The 20,480-nt window shown below is 45.6% G+C and overlaps 1 protein-coding gene across 7 annotated transcripts in view; it reads right to left on the bottom strand.

The window, feature by feature from the left end:
• The window catches only part of PTPRF (protein tyrosine phosphatase receptor type F), a 486,553-nt gene that overhangs the window by 116,560 nt on the left and 349,513 nt on the right, over positions 1–20,480 (bottom strand). For 4 of the 7 annotated variants that reach the window (XM_082265005.1, XM_082265010.1, XM_082265008.1 and 1 more), the window contains exon 6: positions 3,802–3,912. In XM_082265005.1, the coding sequence (XP_082121131.1) occupies positions 3,802–3,912 (111 nt within the window). Of the gene's footprint in view, positions 1–3,801; positions 3,913–12,538; positions 12,557–20,480 lie in introns of all 7 variants that reach the window. The other 3 variants (XM_082265004.1, XM_082265006.1, XM_082265007.1) reach the window with 1 other exon arrangement.

Genomic DNA, 20,480 nt, shown 5'->3' with positions numbered 1-20,480 from the left:
GAGGGATGAAGAGATACTAAAGAGATACAAAATAAAATAGCTGAAGAAAAAAAAGATGGAAAAAGTAACAGGGAGGGAGAAAGACAGCTATAGAGAGAGATACGGCCAGAGTGAGAAAAGGAGAAAGGGATGGTGGGAGGGAGAAAAGAGGAGAGAGACAAAAAAAAATTGGGAGATACATGGAGAGATTGACATGAAAGAGATACATTGATGGAGGAACAGAGCAGGAGAGAGAGAGAGAGAGAGAGAGAGAAAGAAAAAGAATGCAGGGTGAAGGAGAAATTGAGAGAAAGATATAAAGAGAAAAAAATATGGAGAGCGAAAGATACAGAGAGAGACAGAAAGAGAGAGATGGAGACAGAAGGAGATATGGAAAGAAAGAGAAAGATACAGGGAGAGGGAGAGAGATAGAGATACAGAGAGAGAGAAAGAGATACTGAGAGATCGAGAGATATGGAAAGAGGAAGATAGAGAGATATGGAGAGAGATATAGAGATATGGGGAGAGAGAGAGATGGGGGAGGGAGGGAGAGAGAGAGCGCAAGAGATCGGGAGAGGAGAGAGAGAGAAAGAGATATGGAGAGAGAAAGAGAAAGAGATACAGAGAAAAAGAGACATACGGAGTGCGAGAGAGAGATATGGAGAGAGAGAGAAAGATATGGAGAAAGAGAGAGAGAGAAAGATAGAGAGAGAGAGAAAGATAGAGAGAGAAAGATAGAGAGAGAGAGAGAAAGAGAGAGAGAGAGAGAGAAAGATACAGAGAGAGAGAGAGAAAGATACAGAGAGAGAGAGAGAGAGAGAAAGATACAGAGAGAGAGAGAGAGAGAGAGAGAGAGAGAAAGATACAGAGAGAGAGAGAGAGAAATAGATAGAGAAAGAGATACAGAGAGAGAACGAAATAGAGAGAGAGAAAAGGAGAGAGATATGGAGCAAGGCAGAGCGAGAAAGGGAGAGAGAGAGAGAGAGAAAGATACGGAGAGAGAGAGAGAGAAGGATACGGAGAGAGAGAGAGAAAGATACGGAGAGAGAGAGAGAGAGAGAAAGATACAGAGAGAGGGAGAAAGACACAGAGAGAAAAAGAGATACGGAGAGAGAGAAAGAGAAACGGAGAGAGAGAGAAAAAGAAACGGAGAGAGAGAGAAAGAGATACAGAGAGAGAGAGAGAGAGAAACAGAGAAACAGAGAGAGAGAGAGAGAGAGAGAGAGAGAGAGAGAGAGAGAGAGAGAGAGAGAAATAGATACAAAGAGAGAAAAAGATACAAAGAGAGAAAAAGAGAAAGAAAGGAATGGATAGAGAGGAAGATAAGAGAGATACAGAAACTTTAAGCGAGAGATAAAAGAGAGATAGAGGTGATGGAGAGACGGGGAGTAGACAGGAGTAATAAAGAGATATAGTGAGCATAAAATAAATAAATAATAAAAAAAATAGATAAAAAAGAGACAGGGGGTAATAGGAAAGAGATGGAGAGGGAGATATAAAGAGAGTGACATGAAGAAAGGAATCCAGAAAAGAGAAATACAGAGCAGCAGTTTGGAGAGGAGACAGACAGGTGTGGGTTTGTATTGACTCATCTCTTTGCCAGAGAGCTGTACACTGCATGTAGGGGGCTGAATGTCCTGTAATACCTGCCCTGACCCACAGGAGGCGACCTTGGAAACATTTTAGGTTTCAGGCACTTTCCATCAAATGATCACTTGTTTGTGTAAGAGAGAAACAAAACTAGTAGTGAGTCACGGAATCAGTGTCAGCGAGACGTGTTATTTATGTATCAGTTCACATTATGTATGCTGAATTCCTGGGATAATACCCCCCATTCCCCTCCCCCACCACCCAGAGGGCTGACTGCACTGATAAATAAAAACACAGACTGTCCTACATATGTATCTCTTCCTATATGAGGACATTAGGACTGCCTTGTTGTAGAATAAATAGGTGAGATAAATGATGTGTGATCCTCAGATAATGTCTGTGTCTGAGCACACCTTGCGGCGAACCCCCACTCACCTTTCCTATGTCTCACACACTGCCCTGTCCTCACACTAACACTAGAGGCTTTGTCACCACCTTTCAGTGCCAAACCCCTCCTGAAATATAACACTGACAGAGGTGTTTGTACTCTTCATTAGATAATAACCTACCCCTCTCTCTCTCCCCCCAGTCTCCTGCAGCATGTCTACAGCCTTCTACCACACCTGTACCATATCTCCAGTCTCTAGCAGTCTCCTGCAGCACGCCTCCAGCCTTCTACCACACCTGTACCATGTCCCCAGTCTCTAGCAGTCTCCTGCAGCACGCCTCCAGCCTTCTACCACACCTGTACCATGTCCCCAGTCTCTAGCAGTCTCCTGCGGTATGTCTCCAGTCTTCCACCACACCTGTACCATGTCCCCAGTCTCTAGCAGTCTCCTGCGGTATGTCTCCAGTCTTCCACCACACCTGTACCATGTTCCCAGTCTCTAGCAGTCTCCTGCAGTATGCCTCCAGCATTCTACCACACCTGTACTATGTCCCCAGTCTCTAGCAGTCTCCTGCAGTATGCCTCCAGCCTTCTACCACACCTGTACCATGTCCCCAGTCTCGAAGTCTCCTGCAGCATATCACAAACCTTCTACCACACCTGCACCATTTCCCAGTCTCTAGAAGTCTCCTGCAGCATGTCTCCAGCCTTCTACCACACCTGTACCATGTCCCAGTCTCTAGCAGTCTCCTGCAGCATGTCTCCAGCCTTCTACCACACCTGTACCATGTCCCCAGTCTCTAGCAGTCTCCTGCGGTATGTCTCCAGTCTTTTACCACACCTGTACCATATCCCCAGTCTCTAGCAGTCTCCTGCGGTATGCCTCCAGCCTTCTACCACACCTGTACCATGTCCCCAGTCTCTAGCAGTCTCCTACAGCATGTCTCCAGCCTTCTACCACACCTGTACCATGTCCCTAGTCTCTAGCAGTCTCCTGTAGCATGTCTCCAGCCTTCTTACCACACCTGTACTATGTCCCCAGTCTCTAGCAGTCTCCTGCAGCATGTCTTCAGCCTTCTACGACACCTGTACCATGTCCCAGTCTCTAGCAGTCTCCTGCAGCATGTCTTCAGCCTTCTACCACACCTGTACCATGCCCCCAGTTTCTAGCAGTCTCCTGCAGCCTCCTTTCCTGTAAGTTGACTTCTACTAGCGAAAGGGGAAAACCAAATATAAAAAAAGGCTAAATCCTTCTGATCAGAATTACTTTCTGGCTACAAAATCCCGGCAGCTCTAAGGGGGTTGGATTTGCCGCAGTGATCAGAAGATGTCTGAGCAGAAGCCACATAGTAAAATTCTTCTATGATTTTAGACCCAGGTCCATTTTCCTGCGTGTCTCCAAGTGTGCAGCTCTCTGACCGAGGATGGAAGCAAACCCAGAATGAGACGGTGAAAAGCGATATGAGCAGCGTCTCCGCTCTCTGGATAATCAGGAAAATAAATGTGGGAATTCTTTCAGTCGATTCAGAAATCACATTAATTCTCATTAAACATGAACCATCACGACAGAAGACAAAGCATATGGCATCCCATACACCAGAGACCGGCGCGCAGCTGCTGCACAGAGCGCGGAATACTCCTCAAAGCTTTATCCGCGCACTGGCAGCCACGACGCAAGCCTCGCACTCACACCGCAATGACACTCAGCCGGGAAAGCACACTGCTCAGCGCCGGATTGAAGCCTTCCGTCTCTCGGTGCGCTGTGGTCTGGTAAAGATGGTCGCTGAAGGGGGGTGTGGCCCATGAAGGTGAGTCGCCAGAACCGATGGGGGAGGAGTTCTTACCACGCACGTAGAGGTTGGCTGGGGCGGAGTAGCGCGTCCCGGCGCTGTTGGTGGCCACACATTCGTACTTCCCCTGGTCGGATTCTTCGCTGTTCTCGATCTGGAGACCGCCTGCGGGAGACAACAGACACGGGTGAGAAGGAGTTCAAAGAACGCTTTTGCTGAATTAAAAAAATGTTTGTTCGTTCTTCTAATATCACTAATTATAACAAATCTTTTCTACCATCTAATACTGAGACCTGACACCCTCACACACTATGGAGGTGGATTTACTAAAACTGGAGAGTGCAAAACCTGGTGCAGCTCTGCATAGAAACTAGTGATCGACCGATATAGTTTTTTTAGGGCTGATACCGATATTTTGGTCATCGGATATCGGGATCGGCCGATATTTTCGGACACTTAAAAAAAAAAATTTTTTTTGTTTATTTTTCACAGGTACAGTTGTGGAGGGATCTGGGAGTCTAAAAGACCCCAAACCCCTCCTCTACACTCAAAAGCTTTCAAAACGCCAAGTTTGGCTGTTTTGAATGCTGTCATTTTTTTTAATCTGGCGCTGAATACCCGGAAGTGATGTCATGACATCAATTCCGGGTTTTTACATGGAGACCCGATCAGAGCTGAATGCGGCTTTGATCGGGTCTTCCCTTTGTTGGCCGTGAAGGTAGGATGCCCAGGCGGGTCTCCCGGTGGGACGGGAGACCCGGGCGAGGCGCGGAAGGCGGTGGGAGGGGGACGTCCCCTCCCTGTAATGACAGCCGAGCGGCTTCTCAGCTGCATCGATTACCATTACAAGACAGCCGACCGTCGGCTATGGATGCCGGTACCGGGGTGATGCCTCTAGCTGCAGCCATCACTCCAGTACAAGGACTTTCCCTAAATAAAGGCAATATCGGTAACGGGGGGCGATTCCAATATATCGGGGAACGTGCATATCGGCCCCCATTATATCGGCATTGCCGATAATCAGTTGATCCCTAATAGAAACCAATCAGCTTCCAGATTTTATTGTCAAAACTTAATTGAACAAACTGAAGTTAGAACAGTGTTTCTCAACTCCGGTCCTCAGGGCACACTAAGGCTCCTTTCACACACTATGTCCGTCAAACGGACTCCACTTTTCTCAGCGGGGGATCGAGCCGCCGATCCCCCGCTGAGCAGAAGGATGACAGCTGTGTCTCTGTGCTGTGTGCGGAGACACAGCTGTCAGTTCCCCATGCATCTCTATGGGGGAAATCGGATGGGAACGGACCGTCGGTCCGTTCTCATCCGATCCCATCCGATCCGCTGGACGGATGGAAAATAGGGTTTTCATCTGTCCAGATTTGACGGATCGGATCGGGTCGGATGTCAGCGGACATGTCTCCGCTGACATCCGATGCCCCACAGGAATGCATGGGGGGACCGTTCAGATCCGCCAAAAAAAATGAACAGGTGGATCTGAACGGTCCGCATGTGTGAAAGGGGCCTAACAGGCCAGGTTTGCAAGAAAACTGAAATACATCCCAGGTGATACCATTTGCTGCTCAGTGATTGCAGTATTCTAGTCTCCATCTCCATCTGTTGGTGTGCCCTGAGGAGATGAGAAACACTGAGTTAGAAGCTGATTGGCTATCATGCACAGCTGCACCAGATTTTGCACTCTCCAGTTTTAGTAAATCTCCTCCCTGTGTCTGTGCTCACCTTCTCCATCATACAGCAGGAATTCATTCTGCTTCATTGCTATAATATACTAAAAAGAAGGCGTGACCACACACAGAACCAAGAATTTCAATATAAGCACATGTACCTAGAGGGACTGACTGGCAATTTTTTGACCCAGGGGGAAATACAAACCAGAGGCCCATGGTGCAGCGACTCGCCCCCCCCCCCCCCCACTCTCCCTCTTACTGTCGTCCTGACCCCCATTCGAGACTGAAGCTCCACTCCCGGTACTCTCTATTCACTGGCCAAACTTAGGGCTGGCCAGGGGAGGAGAGTCTCCAGTGGGGCATGAAACCAGCCTCAGACACAGTTTACAGCATCCATGCTGGGGGGGAGGCCTGCACTCTGTCCTTGTCTTCATCCCACACTCAGTAGGTTAGTGGTGGGGAATTTTTACTTCTCTTCACCAGGAATCCTTTGGGCATGTCTGTGGCAGAAGCGGTGCAGCCTTTTTACAGGGCATCAGAGCGGCCCAGGGGGCAATTGTCCCCCTGCCACCTGGACCAGTCCTCCACCGTGTACCAAGCAAAACACTATGGGGGTAATTTACTGAAGCCTGAGCACACAGAACCTAGTGCAACTGTGCATAGTAACCAATCAGCTTCCAGGTTTTATCGGCAAAGCTTAATTAAACAAGCTGAAGTTAGAAGCTGATTGGTTACTATGCACAGCTGCACCAGATTCTGTGTGCTCCAGTTTTAGTAAATTTTCCTTATGCATCTTATAAAATATATATTTTTTACTTAGCTGATGCACTGCGCAGTGTTGGAATATGCTGTAAAATGCGCATCGCCTCCAGCATAACGCATCCCTTAGCGGGTTTTATCCTTAGAAGATTTTGCCTAGACTTGACATCTACCTAGTTCTGAATGCTGTCATTCTGTCCTTCTGCCACAGGAGGGCAGTATTCTACTACAGTCTGGAACTCTGCTAAACTAGACTAAATTATCAACTTGGCAGCTCTCACTATATAATCCATGAAAATTAAAGGATAATTGCAATTATCTAGTATTTTGGGGCTGTTAAACAAGCTAAGTAAGCATTGCACAGGTATGAATGTAAGCCAGTACTGGCAGGATTAGAAATGCTAAATTACAGCCTTAGACACTGCAATGACTTGGGGGACTTGATGACCAAGACAGCAGCTTTAGCCTGCCGATGCACTTCGGATACAGGAAGATGGGGTCTGTGACTATCTGTAAATTCTTCTCTATGATCCTGCACATTATAGACCCCGCCTCCATGTATCTCAGTATAGTGTGTATACAGGGTTAATCATAAAGGGGGTGCAACCACTCTCCTGTACTGGGCCCAGGCCATATTTATTCATTACAGGTACTTATATAGCGCTGTCAATTTACACAGCACTATATATATATATATATAGTACATTCACATCAGTTCCCACCCTCAAGAAGCTTACAATCTAATGTCCATTAGTTCAGCAGGGGGCCTGGGGACAGGAAAGGGACTATTTACTAATTGTCAGGAGGACCATGGCTCCCAACAAAATAAATAAAGTTACTGGCCTGTTCTTAAATATCAATCCATCGGGGCAGGCCAGAACTTTCAGGTAGCCTGTACAGGACTATATACTAGTGATCGACCGATATCGTTTTTTTCCACCGCCGATACCGATATTTTGGTCATCGGATATCGGTATCGGCCGATATTTTCGGTCATTTTTTTTTTTTTTAATGTCTACAGGTACTGTGGTGGAGGGATCTGGGGGTCTAAAAGACCCCAAACCCCTCCTCTGCACTTAAAGCATTCAAAACACCAAGTTTGGCTGTTTTGAATGCTGTAAGTTTTTTTTAAATCGGCGCCTCCAGTACCCGGAAGTGATGTATGTCATGACATCACTTCCAGGTACGCGGCGGCGCCAAATTCAAAGAAATGGAGACCCGGGTCAGACGGCGGCGGTGAAGGCAGGATGCCTGGGTCTCCCGGTGGGACAGGAGACCAGGGTGAGCCGTCAAAGGTGGCGGGAGAGGGGGGGGGGGGGACGTCCCCTCCCGCTCCTTGGAATGACAGCCGAGCGGTTTCTCAGATGGAGACCTGATCAGAGCTGAATGTGGCTTTGATCGGGTCTTCTCTTCGGCGGCCATGGAGGTAGAATGCCCGGGTCCCCCGGTGGGACAGGAGACCAGGGTGAGCAGTGAAAGGTGGCGGGAGGGGGGGGGGAACGTCCCCTCCCGCTCCTTGGAATGACAGCCGAGCGGCTTCTCAGATGGAGACCTGATCAGAGCTGAACGTGGCTTTGATCGGGTCTTCTCTTCGGCGGCCATGGAGGTAGGATGCCCGGGTCTCCCGGTGGGATGGGAGACCCAGGCAAGCCGCTGAAGGCGGCGGGAGGGGGGGGACGTCCCCTCCCGCTCCTTGGAATGACAGCTGAGTGGCTTCTCAGCCGCATCGATTACAAGACAGCCGACCGTCGGCTATGGACGCCGGTACCGGGGTGATGCCTCTAGCTGCAGGCATCACTCAGGTACAAGCACTTTCCGAAATATCGGCAATATCGGTAACCTCAGGGGCCGATTCTAATATATCGGGGAAAGTGCATATCGGCCCCCGATATATCAGTGTTGCCAATAATCGGTCGATCTCTACTATATATATATATATATATATATATATATATATATATATATATATATATATATATAAAATCAATGCACTTTGAGCAGATCATACAATACATAAGCCCCAATGTAGGGGGAATTTCTGAACCCCCTGGAATGTGTTGGACTTTTAAAATGAATATATATATATATATATATATATATATATATATATATATATATATATACACAGTGTATATATATATATATATATATATATATATATATATATATATATATATATATATATTATCAAATAAAATATTACTTGGAGTCTTCGACAATTCTTGTGCTGCTCTTACTGCTTCTTGTATAGTAGTTGGGCTTTTTGGGGGTGTTCTGGTATATGTGAGACGCCTCACTGAAGAAGCCAGATTAATGAGACGGTCTTTTACACCAATATTAAACACTGGATATTCAGAATAGAAGATCTAACACCTCTCTTTGAATGCTTTCCTAACATATTATATAGCAGTAGTTATCCTGTAACAGGCAGTATATGGAGAATAGGAACTGCTGAGAAATACTTTCTGCTGTAATAAAACCCTTTGGAGAGATTAGAGTAAAATACAATCACAATACGGAAGATATAAGCATAAGCAACACAGCAAGCACAATCAGCTGAAATTGATCTGATGTCAGTACGTATGAAACCTTCGGCAGTCTTGCGGCTGGATAGATGGGGGTGTTAGTGGTTAGGGGGTGCCGGGTGATCGTGGTATGTGATGGTGAAGAAGATGGATCGGAGGTAGACAACACAACGATAAAGAGACTAAAAATACCCAATATGGGGAAGTTTATAAAGATACCGTATTAGAGGACCATTCTGCTTATTACTACCTCTTCACACCTTGTACTATAACAGTTTAATGTACGCCCGCATTCTCCACCTTTTCCTGCTCTATCTGTGCAGACTCTTGAAAAGTCCATGGTAACCAGCGAGAAATAATATTTTTAATATTTAAAAAAAAAGATACATAGTCAGGTTGAAAAAAAAAAAAAGACATTAGTCGATCTATTTCAACTAAGAAAAAAAAATACAAATAGAAAACCTCCATATACACTATCCTATACCCATAATTGATCAAGAGGAAGGCAAGCAAAATGTAAGTATGATCCAATTTGCTCCAGTAGGGGGTAAAAAATTCCTTCCTGATCCCCCAGGAGTCAATAGGATATTCACTGGATCAACTATCCCTGGCGTTATTACCACTAAAAATGAATATTCCGATATGCACTATATTGTCAAAAGTATTGGGACGCCTGCCTTTACACACACATGAACTTTAATGGCATCCCAGTCTTAGTCTGTAGGGTTCAATATTGAGTTGGTCCACCCTTTGCAGCTATAACAGCTTCAACTCTTCTGGAAAGGCTGTCCACAAGGTTTAGGAGTGTCTATGGGAATGTTTGACCGTTCTTCCAGAAGTGCATTTGTGAGGTCAGGCACTGATGTTTGAGAGACGACCTGGCTCACAGTCTCCGCTCTAATTCATCCCAAAGGTGTTCTATCTGGTTGAGGTCAGGACTCTGTGCAGACCAGTCAAATTCCTCCACCCCAAACTCGCTCATCCATGTCTTTATGGACCTTGCTTTGTGCACTGGTGAGCAGTCATGTTGGAACAGGAAGGGGCCATCCCCAAACTGTTCCCACAAAGCTGGAAGCATGAAATTGTCCAAAATGTCTTGGTATGCTGACGCCTTATGGGTTCCCTTCACTGGAACTAAGGGGCCAAACCCAACTTCTGAAAAACAACCCCACACCATAATCCCTCCTTGACCAAATGATTTGGACCAGTGCACAAAGCAAGGTCCATAAAGACATGGATGAGCGAGTTTTGGGTGGAGGAACTTGACTGGCCTGCACAGAGTCCTGACCTCAACCCAACAGAACACCTTTGGGATGAATTAGAGCCGAGACTGTGAGCCAGGCCTTCTTGTCCAGCATCAGTACCTGACCTCACAAATGCGCTTCTGGAAGAACAGTCAAACATTTCCATAGACACACTCCTAAACCATTCCTCTACTCTTCTTACAATTGGAACCGATCCATGGGACCGGCGGCCGCAATTGCCCCCGAGCACCTGCGATCGACAATCTGCTGTTGTAGACACAGCAGACCGTTGTTCTCTCTGGAATCAACACAGAGCACCTGTGATCCTGCTATTTAGGATCACAGGTCTCTGTGTTAATTCCACAAGTCCCTCCCCCTCACAGTTAGAAAACACCCCCTAGGCTCACACTTAACCCTTTGATCACCCATGGGTTAACCGCTTCCCTGCCAGTGTCCTCATTACAGTAACAGTGCATATTTCTAGCACTGATTACTGTAGTAATGTCACTGGTCCCCCCAAGTGTAAAAAATGTCAGTTAGGGGGTCTGATCTGTCCGCCGCAATGTCGCAGTCCCGCTACAAATTGCTGATCGCCGCCATTACTAGTAAAAAGAAAGACAAATCTTTCCCATAGTTTGTAGACGTGATAAGTTTTGTTCAAACCAATCAAAATACGCTTACTGGGATTTTTTTTTACCAAAAATATGTAGCAGAATACAAATTGGCCTAAAATGATGAAAAAATTGGATTTTTTCATTTTTTTTTTATTGGGAATGTTATATAGCAGAATGTGAAAAATATATATATTTTTTTCAGAATTGTCGCTCTTTTTTTGTTTATAGCACAAAAATTAAAAATCGCACAGGTGATCAAATACCACCAAAAGAAAGTTCTATTTGTGGGAAAAAAAGGACGTCAAATTTAGTTGGGTACAGCATCGCATGACTGTGCATTTGTCAGTTAAAATAACACAGTGCTGAATCGCAAAAAAATGGCCTGGTCATTAACCACTTCAGCTGAGCAGAGCTTTCATTTGGTGGTATTTGATCACCTCTGCAGTTTTTAGATTTTGCGCTATAAACAAAAAAATAGCGACAATTTTGGAAAAAAAAAAACGCCATATTTTTTATTTTCTGCTGTAAAACATTCCCGATAAAAAATTAAAAAAAATCTAATTTTTTTATCAGTTTAGGCCAATTTGTATTCTGCTACATATTTTTGGTAAAAAAAAATCCCAAAAAGCGTATTTTAATTGGTTTGCGCAAAAGTTATCACGTTTACAAACTACCAGATAGATTTTTGGACTTTTTATTTATTTATTTTTTTTATTAGTAATGGCGGCGATCAGCAATTTTTAGTGGGGCTGCGACATTGCGGTGGACAGATCGGACCCCTAACCAACATTTTTGACACTTTTTGGGGACCAGTGACAATAATACAGTAATCAGTGCTAAATAATATGAACTGTTACTGTATAAATTACACTGGCATGGAAGGGGTTAACACTGGGAGTGATCATGTATGCTCATCATGATCATGTAGGGGTTAATGTATGCCTATTGGTGCTTACTAACTGTGGGGGGCTCTGTGACGGGCACACAGAGATCGGGGGTTGTAGCTTAGCTGAAACTTCTGATCTCTCTCTGCCTGTGTGACAGAAGACTCGCCTGCTTTGTTGACATAAGTAGGTGGCTCTTCTGTCAGTTTCTCTGATGATTGTGGGAGGCCGGCGGCAATCACCGCAGCTCCTCCCGCGGCCCGCCTCCCGCTGTGTCTAAACACAGCGGGAGCGCGGCTCGGGCGGGGCGGAGACCGCGTGCACGAAATCACGTAGATCTACATGAGCCTCCCTGCCGCAGTATATCTGTGGTGGGCGGTCGGCAAGCAGTTAAGGGGGGAAAACCTTCTGGTCCAGAAGTGGTTTAAAAAGAAGCTTAATAAAATGTGATATCATAACCATAGACATATGATACAAATATCTGTACATCAATGGCTAACGGGAAGTATATGGATTAACGCATTTCACCCACGAGGGGCTTCTTCAGGATCCACTTTTCAATTATTTTAGACCAGGGATCTTCAAAATACGGCCCTCCAGAACTACACATCCCATGAGGCATTGTAAAACTCTGACATTCACAGACATGACTAGGCATTCTGGGAATTGTAGTTTCTGAACAACTGGGGGGCCATAGTTTAGAGACCCCTGTTTTAGACCTTATAGATAATACAAACTGTTTTTGGTCACATAAAAAATCCCCATTTCCCATAGTGCCCCCATTTGGAGAGATTTTGGACTATCCATGCACAAATTAATAATCTGCATGCGTTTAATGCAGAGCAGTGAACCAGGCCGGTGTGAATGAGCCCCAAATCAATATAATTGGTAATAAGACCTGAATACCCCCCCCCCCCCCCCATAACACATGAGTGAGGCAGAGCGCGGTGCGAAACACAGGATGGACACACGGACACAGCGAGGATCATAATGTGAATAGTGAAGGTGGATGAGCCGTGGATGGGACACGGGCTATGTGGCGGGATGGCGGCTGTTCCAGAATTACACCGGCATTCTTACCTCTGATTGATGTACCACCTGGTGAGGTAATATGTATGCAAATAAGATTAGAAAGAAGCTGTTAGTAGTTAGAAGAGGAGAGAGAGGGACATTAAGAGATTATAGGGGACGCTGGGCAAACCACTTCACAGACACGGCGCTCAGACTGCGCCTTCGGCACTCGTGTCAATAAAGAGGTCATTTCCATTGTAAGCGGGATTGTAATAATAAGAAACAGGAATTACATGAACTAATTAAACACAAGGACTGGAGAGCGGCAAGTAAAACAGGTTTATCTAATAACGCAGAGCGGGCAGCGCTGCCGACACCAGGAACGGCGGATGGAGAATTCTGCCTTCGTCTTCCCGTTCAAATGCTTTACCATCGTTTGTCCCCAAAGCCCAGGCTGGGGCAGGAAACGAGGGACAATTTCCAACGGGGACACAGCAAAAAAAAGCTGCCAATTTTATCACTTCCTCCCCAAATGTTGCTGATGATTATTATTTGATTCAAAGGTTTCCCTTCACTTCCTGTCAGGGTGACATATTTGTAGCCGGAACAGGAATTACGGATTTAACCCTTCCAAGTTTGTCCAGTGCTAGAAGAAATCTTTGGGTTGATAAAGATCTACTTTAATGAATTGGGGAGCACAGTGACTGGGTCGGTCTTTTCTTGTTGTTGGAAACTATTTCAGGTGAAGCTTTCATTTTTGCTCGTTACATGCTGGTTCTCAAGTGTCAGTGGAAAGAATAGTTTCCTGTCCATGGGAGGAATAGTGCCCCATCATTGGTGTCAGTGAGAGGAACGGTGTCCCATCATTGGTGTCAGTGGGAGGAATAGTGCCCAATCACTGGTGTCAGTGGGAGGAATAGTGTCCCATCATTGGTGTCAGTGGGAGGAATAGTGTCCCATCATTGGTGTTAGTGGGAGGAATAGTGCCCCATCATTGATATCAGTGGGAGGAATAGTGTCCCATCATTGGTGTCAGTGGGAGGAATAGTGCCCCATCATTGGTGTCAGTGGCAGGAATAGTGCCCCATCATTGGTGTCAGTTGGAGGAATAGTGCCCCATCACTGTTGTCAGTTGGAGGAATAGTGCCCCATCATTGGTGTCAGTGGAAGGAATAGTGCCCCATCACTGGTGTCAGTGGCAGGAATAGTGCCCCATCATTGGTGTCAGTGGGAGGAATAGTGCCCCGTCATTGGGTGTCAATAGAAAGAATAGTACCCCATCACTGGTTTAGGTGTGAGGAATAGTGCCCCATCATTGGTGTCAGTGGGAGGAATAGTGCCCCATCATTGGTGTCAGTGGGAGGAATAGTGCCCCATCATTGGTGTCAGTAGGAAGAATAGTGCTCCGTCATTGGTGTCAGTGGAAGGAATAGTGCCCCATTGTTGGTGTCTGTAGGAAGAATAGTACCCCATCACTGGTTTAAGTGTGAGGAATAGTACACCATCATTGGTGTCAGTGGGAGGAATAGTGCCCAATCATTGGTGTCAATAGGAGGAATAGTGCCCCATCATTTGGGTCAATAGGAGGAATAGTGCCCCATCATTTGGGTCAATAGGAGGAATAGTGCGCCATCATTGGGGTCAATAGGAGGAATAGTGCCACATCGGTGGTAAGTGGAAGAAGTATTGTCCCATCGTTGGTGCCAGTGGGAGGAATAGAGGCCCATTGTTGGTGTCAGAGGGAGGAATAGTGCCCCATCATTGGTGTCACTGGGATTAATAGTATCCCAGCATTGGTGTTAGTGAGATTAATAATACCCCATCATTGGTGTCAGTGGGAGGAATGGTGCCCCATCGTTGGTGTCAGTAGGAGGAAAAGAGCCCCATTGGTAGTGTCAGTGGGAGGAATAATGTCCCATCGTTTGGTGCCAGTGGGAGGGATAGTACCCCAGCATTGATGTTAGTGGAAGGAATAGTGTCCCATCATTGGTGTCAGTGGGATGAATGGTGTCCCATCATTGGTGTCTGTAGAAGGAATAGCACCCCATCGTTCGCGTCAGTGGGAAGTATAGTGTCCTATCATTAATGTCAATGGGAGGAATAGTGGTCCATCGTTGGTGTCAGTGGAAGGTATGGTTCCATATTGTTGGTGTCAGTGGAAGGAATAGTGCCATATTGTTGGTGTCAGTGGAAGGAATGGCGCCTCATTGTTGGTGTCAATAGGAGCAAATACTGCCTCATATCATTGGAAGGTATAGTTCCCCAAGGCCAAACAAATGGGAAAAAAGGCCACATCTAGCTCATGGGCTGCAGTTTGGAGACCACTGATCTAGATGACCAAAAAATCAGAACTTTAATTCATTTAGCGTTGTATAAAACAACCGCTGATAATGTCCATCATATGAATTGGGTTCCTGGAGTCCTTTGCTGCTCACTCTGTGTTTTCATATAAACCTTTTACAGGGAATTCTGGGAAAAGAGTTAGTTAGTAGATTAGTCTGTGAACTTAAACATCGTTATACTTCTCCTGCATAGAAACATTAAATCAAGACGGTGCCATCAAGCACTCTTTAACAGATGTTAAACAAATATATATTTTTGGTAATGATGTCATCTTCCTCCACGTGTTATGGAACAGTTTTTCTGGGATAATTACCTGAATTTTGTGTTTATTGTAAGTTGCCACCTGAAAGTAGACAGTAGGCTTGCAGTGGGAGTGTCATGTAAGCTGATGGGTGGAAGGGGTGGGTGATACTCACTGGGGTCCCAATAGCAGGAAGAAGGCTGGGCAGTGTGACAGTGACTGTAGACATGCAGTAAGTGCTCCCCCACCCCCCCTCCTTCAGCCATTCAGAAATATGGATATTTTTGTTACACTTCTTTTGGTATGTAAAGCCGATGCTACAGATGCGTTATCTGTGTATGTAGCCGGCTGGCTCGCCAATAACTGAATTCCCTTCTACACCTGTCATTATTCCGCTTCCATTTTCTTGTATTCTTCAGTTAATATAATTATTGTGTAGTGTAATATAATGTTACAATTGTAGCATTCGAGTTGCATCGGATGAAACATTATTTTAATATGGACATCAGTCCGGAAAGCGGTCGGCTCTCTCCGAGACTTGTGCACCCAACTTCAAACGGGTCGGCCGGATTTTCAGCAACCACCAGCCAATATTTACAGAGAGCCGTGCCAGGGAGACATCAAACTTTTCCCCCGGAAGAAACAGAATGCCGTTGCCATAGAGACAACAGATCGAGTCTCTCTCTTCCATAAAGCCAAATTCTCGAAGCGTTCTCGCTGCCACGTCTGCCATCCAAAAAAAAAAAAAGAAATGTAACCTTTAACCCCTTCTGTGTGCTGGCATACAAACACAAAGATCCACAGCCATTAGGGTCCGGGGCCCCCGGTGCAGCGTCTGTGCAGTACTTGGCACCCGGCCACCGGTAATAAGCTTACTGACAACTGCCAATTAGCTAATGAGTCAGAAGCGATGCAAGCTGCACTGTACAGGGTGACGGTTGTTGCTCAGAACTGCAAGGCCTGCGGGGGTTATTCTGGGACTGCCATACAATAACATACACGCCTGCAAAACAAACACCGGCTACTGACAACCGCAACACTGAATTCATCATTATCCTTCAATTTATCCACAATACAGACCCTGGGGCCCCAACTCCTCTGCAGGATCTGTCATCGGGGGCTGGGCAACCCTGCTACATATGGGGGCTATGTGACTTCGGAACCTCCAAAAAATGGCTTCTTACAGGTCCCAAGAGTACCAAAAATTCCCCATCAGTACTAAGCATGCCGATCACTGGGGGCTACATAGGGGGCATTAAGGGCAATTGTCTGTCTGTCTGTCTATCTAATCTATCATTCTAACAGTTTTTTTTATCTATTTGTCCATCTATTTGTCTGTCTATCTATCTGCCTCTCAGCCTTTTTATCCATTTGCACATCCATCCATCGATCTATACCTCTGTTTATCCATCTGTCTGTTTATCAATTTGTCTCTATCTTTCTGTCTTTCTATTCTTTCAACTCTAGGTCTATATCTCTCTGTATGTCCATCTTTCTGTCTGTCCGTCCATCCATCCATCCATCTCTTTCTGCCTGTCTGTCTATCTTTGTCTGTTTGTCTATCTCTCTCTGTCTATCTGTTCGTCCATGTATCTATCTGTTCATTCCTTTGTCTTTATTTTTCATTTATCTCTCTGTCTAACCGTCCATCTTGTTCTCTCTGTCTATCCATCCATCTTTCTCTGTCTATCCGTCCATCTCTCTCTGTTTGTCTATCCATCTCTCTCTGTCTGTCTGTCCATCTGTCCATCTCTGTCTGTCCATCCGTCCATCTCTCTGTCTGTCTGTCCGTCCGTCCATCTCTCTGTCTGTCTGTCCGTCCGTCCGTCTCTCTGTCTGTCTGTCCGTCCGTCCGTCTCTCTGTCTGTCTGTCCGTCCGTCCGTCTCTCTCTGTCTGTCTGTCCGTCCGTCTCTCTCTGTCTGTCCGTCCGTCCGTCTCTCTCTGTCTGTCCGTCTCTCTGTCTGTCCGTCCGTCTCTCTCTCTCTGTCCGTCTCTCTCTCTCTGTCCGTCTCTCTCTCTCTGTCCGTCTCTCTCTCTCTGTCCGTCTCTCTCTCTCTGTCCGTCTCTCTCTCTCTGTCCGTCCATCTCTCTCTCTGTCCGTCCATCTCTCTCTCTGTCTGTCCATCTCTCTCTCTGTCCGTCCATCTCTCTCTCTGTCCGTCCATCTCTCTCTGTCCGTCCATCTCTCTCTGTCCGTCCATCTCTCTCTGTCCGTCCATCTCTCTCTGTCCGTCCATCTCTCTCTGTCTGTCCATCTCTCTCTGTCTGTCTGTCCATCCCTCTCTCTCTGTCTGTCCATCTCTACCAATCACTAGTTCCCTATCCAGTGCAAGGTGGAAACAGAATAAATGCTGCCAAAGGGTCTGCTAGGACTTCTGGTTCCCCCACAGCAGAAAGGACACAGCTATGTGACAATGTCCTCCTCTCCTCCCGCAGCCGAACATAATAAAATCTCTTTATTAGCTTTCTATTCAGACGCTGGCATTTACAGCTGTCTATGGTCACCGTGATGATCACTTAGAAGAGATGCCAGCACTGAAAAGGTTAAATACGGGTTACGCCTGATAATTTTCTTATATGTCATCTCGTCAGCTTTAATTTCCAGTTCTGATTTCAGCGGAACTTTTGTGTCATTTAATATTATCCTCTTTTTAATTAAATTTCAGTGAAGTTTTAAATATTTCTCAACACTGAGCCATTCTCATTAGTCTCTGCACCAAAGGAGCTTACACTCTATTATCCTACCACATCCGCACTATTATTATTATACATTTATATAGCTCTGACATCTACCACAGCGCCGTACAGAAAACACTGGGACAGTCACATCAGTCTCTGTACCAGAGGAGCTTACACTCTAACGTCCCCCTACAGTCACACACTAGTATTATTTATTTAGATAGCTCTGACATATACCGCAGTGCTGTATAGGCACAGCTGGCTGAGTACCGGAACAAATTATGCAGAAATAAATTACGACCTGTCTAAAAACACTCGAAGAAATAAGGATCTTTATGCCTTTTCTTAAATTAGAACTAAAAGCAAACTGTATTTTTAATTTTGGCAAGGGAGGGTTTCCCACCTGTGCCCCATTGGGGAAATTTCCCTTCCAGAGTGAGAAGAAATCCCTCCAAAGTGAGACAGAACAGAAGTAGTGTCTCTACTGAAAGATTTTCTCTCTTATTACTGTTCTGGTGACATCCTAAAATTTAGGATTTAGATAGGAGACGATCAACCCACCAGCATGTCTTTGAAGAGTTGGATAAAATCGCAGTACCTGGAGGAAACCCTTACAAGTGTCCTAAATGGGATTCAAACCGAGGACTCCAGTACTGCAAGGCGTGTTAACCACTACGCCACCAAACTAGTAGATCTTATTGGCCGCAGGACTAATGTTGGATGGATGTTGAAAGGGACACACAACTAGCCAGCCTGTAGGATGAAGAAGCTCGATCATCCATGTACAAGTTTACCAGCAGATGTCGCCACTCCTTTTAACGTCACTTTTTCTTCAAACAGGTCACCCCGACATCTGCAATCAGTAACAGTATAAGAAGGTGTTTGGTTCTCCAAAGATAGGAGCCATGAAAAGCTCCTCTCGGCCTTTGTAGGAGACAAACTAGAGGAATTATTCATGTTATTTCAGGAAGACAGAGAGTTAAACAAACAAGATGAGGAACAAAGCGGCCTATCAAAGCACTTTTCATTGACAGTCAGAGTCCATCAGACAGCTGAGGCCCCGGGGCCCGTCTGGCCCTGGGAATAACATCTACATCAACAGGAAATTCAACCTGTTTAAAGCCGATCCGCCAAGACTGAACACTTCTGGAGCATAAAAAGATACATCGACCTACTCTTCAATGAGATATGAGTAACGGCCATCCTCTGGAGGCTTAGGAGAAGAGGGCCCCCTCATCAAATAGTAGATAAATATGAACTTAATCATGGCAGCTGTTCATTAAGGGTCATGGATGCAGGCAATTTTTTTCCGTAATACATGAATCCTCTTGATTTGAACAATGCACCGTAGGTGGTCTTCCTAGAAAGATCTGGCACACACAATATGCACTTGGCTGTCCATAAAGGTTCTTTAGAATGTCTTGGTAGGACAATTTAATCTCCATAAAGCTTCTCTAGAAGGCCTGGGTAGGACAAGTTGATGTCAATAAAGCTTTTCTAGAAGGGCTGGGTAGGATGAGTTGATGTTCTAGAAGGGCTGGATAGGACGAGTTGATGTCCATAAAGCTTCTCTAGAAGAGCTGGGTAGGACAAGTGGATGTCCATAAAGCTTCTCCAGAAGGGCTGCATAGAACAAGTTGATGTCCATAAAGCTCTCTAGAAGGGCTGAGTAGAACAAGTTGATGTCCATACAGCTTCTCAAGAAGACCTGGGTAGGACAGGTTGATATCCATAAAGCTTCTCTAAGAGGCTGGGGTAGGACGAGTTGAGGTCTATAAAGTTTCTCTGGAAGAGTTGAGTAGGACGAGTTGATGTCCACAAAGCTTCTCTAGAAGGGCTGGGCAGGACAAGTTGATGTTCATAAAGCTTCTCTAGAAGGGCAGAGTTGATGGCCTGGCAAGGAGACCTGTGGTGGTGGGTGGAGAACTTCCTAAACTCCTAATCAGCATGCTCCAGCATCTATTCTGGGTCATGCACTGCCTAGGCAATGGAATAATGTGGACCTGATTAAGGCCGACTGATTTACTTTTACTTTTTTTTATTGGTATATTAATGCAATTTGACTTTTGCTGGGATTTCATGGGTCTGCACTAGGGCCGGCCCTAGCAGGTTTTTTCCAGTGTCCAATCACCTTAAGGTAGCCTGCATATAACTCATGTGAATACAAGTCCTGTGTCCTGTACTGTACGAGTAAGATAACATTTTTCCAAAAAAATAAAATTCTATGAAGGCAGAATTATAGTTGTTTCAATTTTTACTTGTTAAAAGAGAAGTATGGCCAAAGCTTTTTTGACCATACATCTCTTGTAGGTCACATGAGTGCACTTACTTTTGCTCTCCTGTGGCCAAGAGTCAGCTGAGATCAGGCTATCACCCGCTCTCAGTTGACATGGCAGAGTCACTCCAGGCTCTAGAAGTATCTTGGCAATATTGTCGAGATCCATCCGGCTACCTGATTGATAGCTGCCTCCGCCTCTTAGCATGCAGCTGAGAGGCAGAGCCAGTTGCATCAGTCCCCTCTCCTGCCCAGTGGTCAGCATTAGAGAAGCAGAGCAGAGAGTGGTGACTGACAGTCACTGCTCTCCGCTTGGAGTCCACAAAGAGTGTTCAGCAGTCATGTGATCGAGCAGTTCCCGTTCCTAGAGTTGACTTGGATAGCTGCAGCATCACACAGAATATGAATGTTTATTTTTTTTTAAAAATCCATACTTTTCCTCTAAAATTAAAGTGTAGTTAAGAAAAACATT

This window comes from Pelophylax lessonae (assembly GCF_965119305.1).
Source record: "Pelophylax lessonae genome assembly, chromosome: 8".
Taxonomy (NCBI): domain Eukaryota; kingdom Metazoa; phylum Chordata; class Amphibia; order Anura; family Ranidae; genus Pelophylax; species Pelophylax lessonae.
This window is presented reverse-complemented; position numbering and strand designations above follow the sequence as displayed.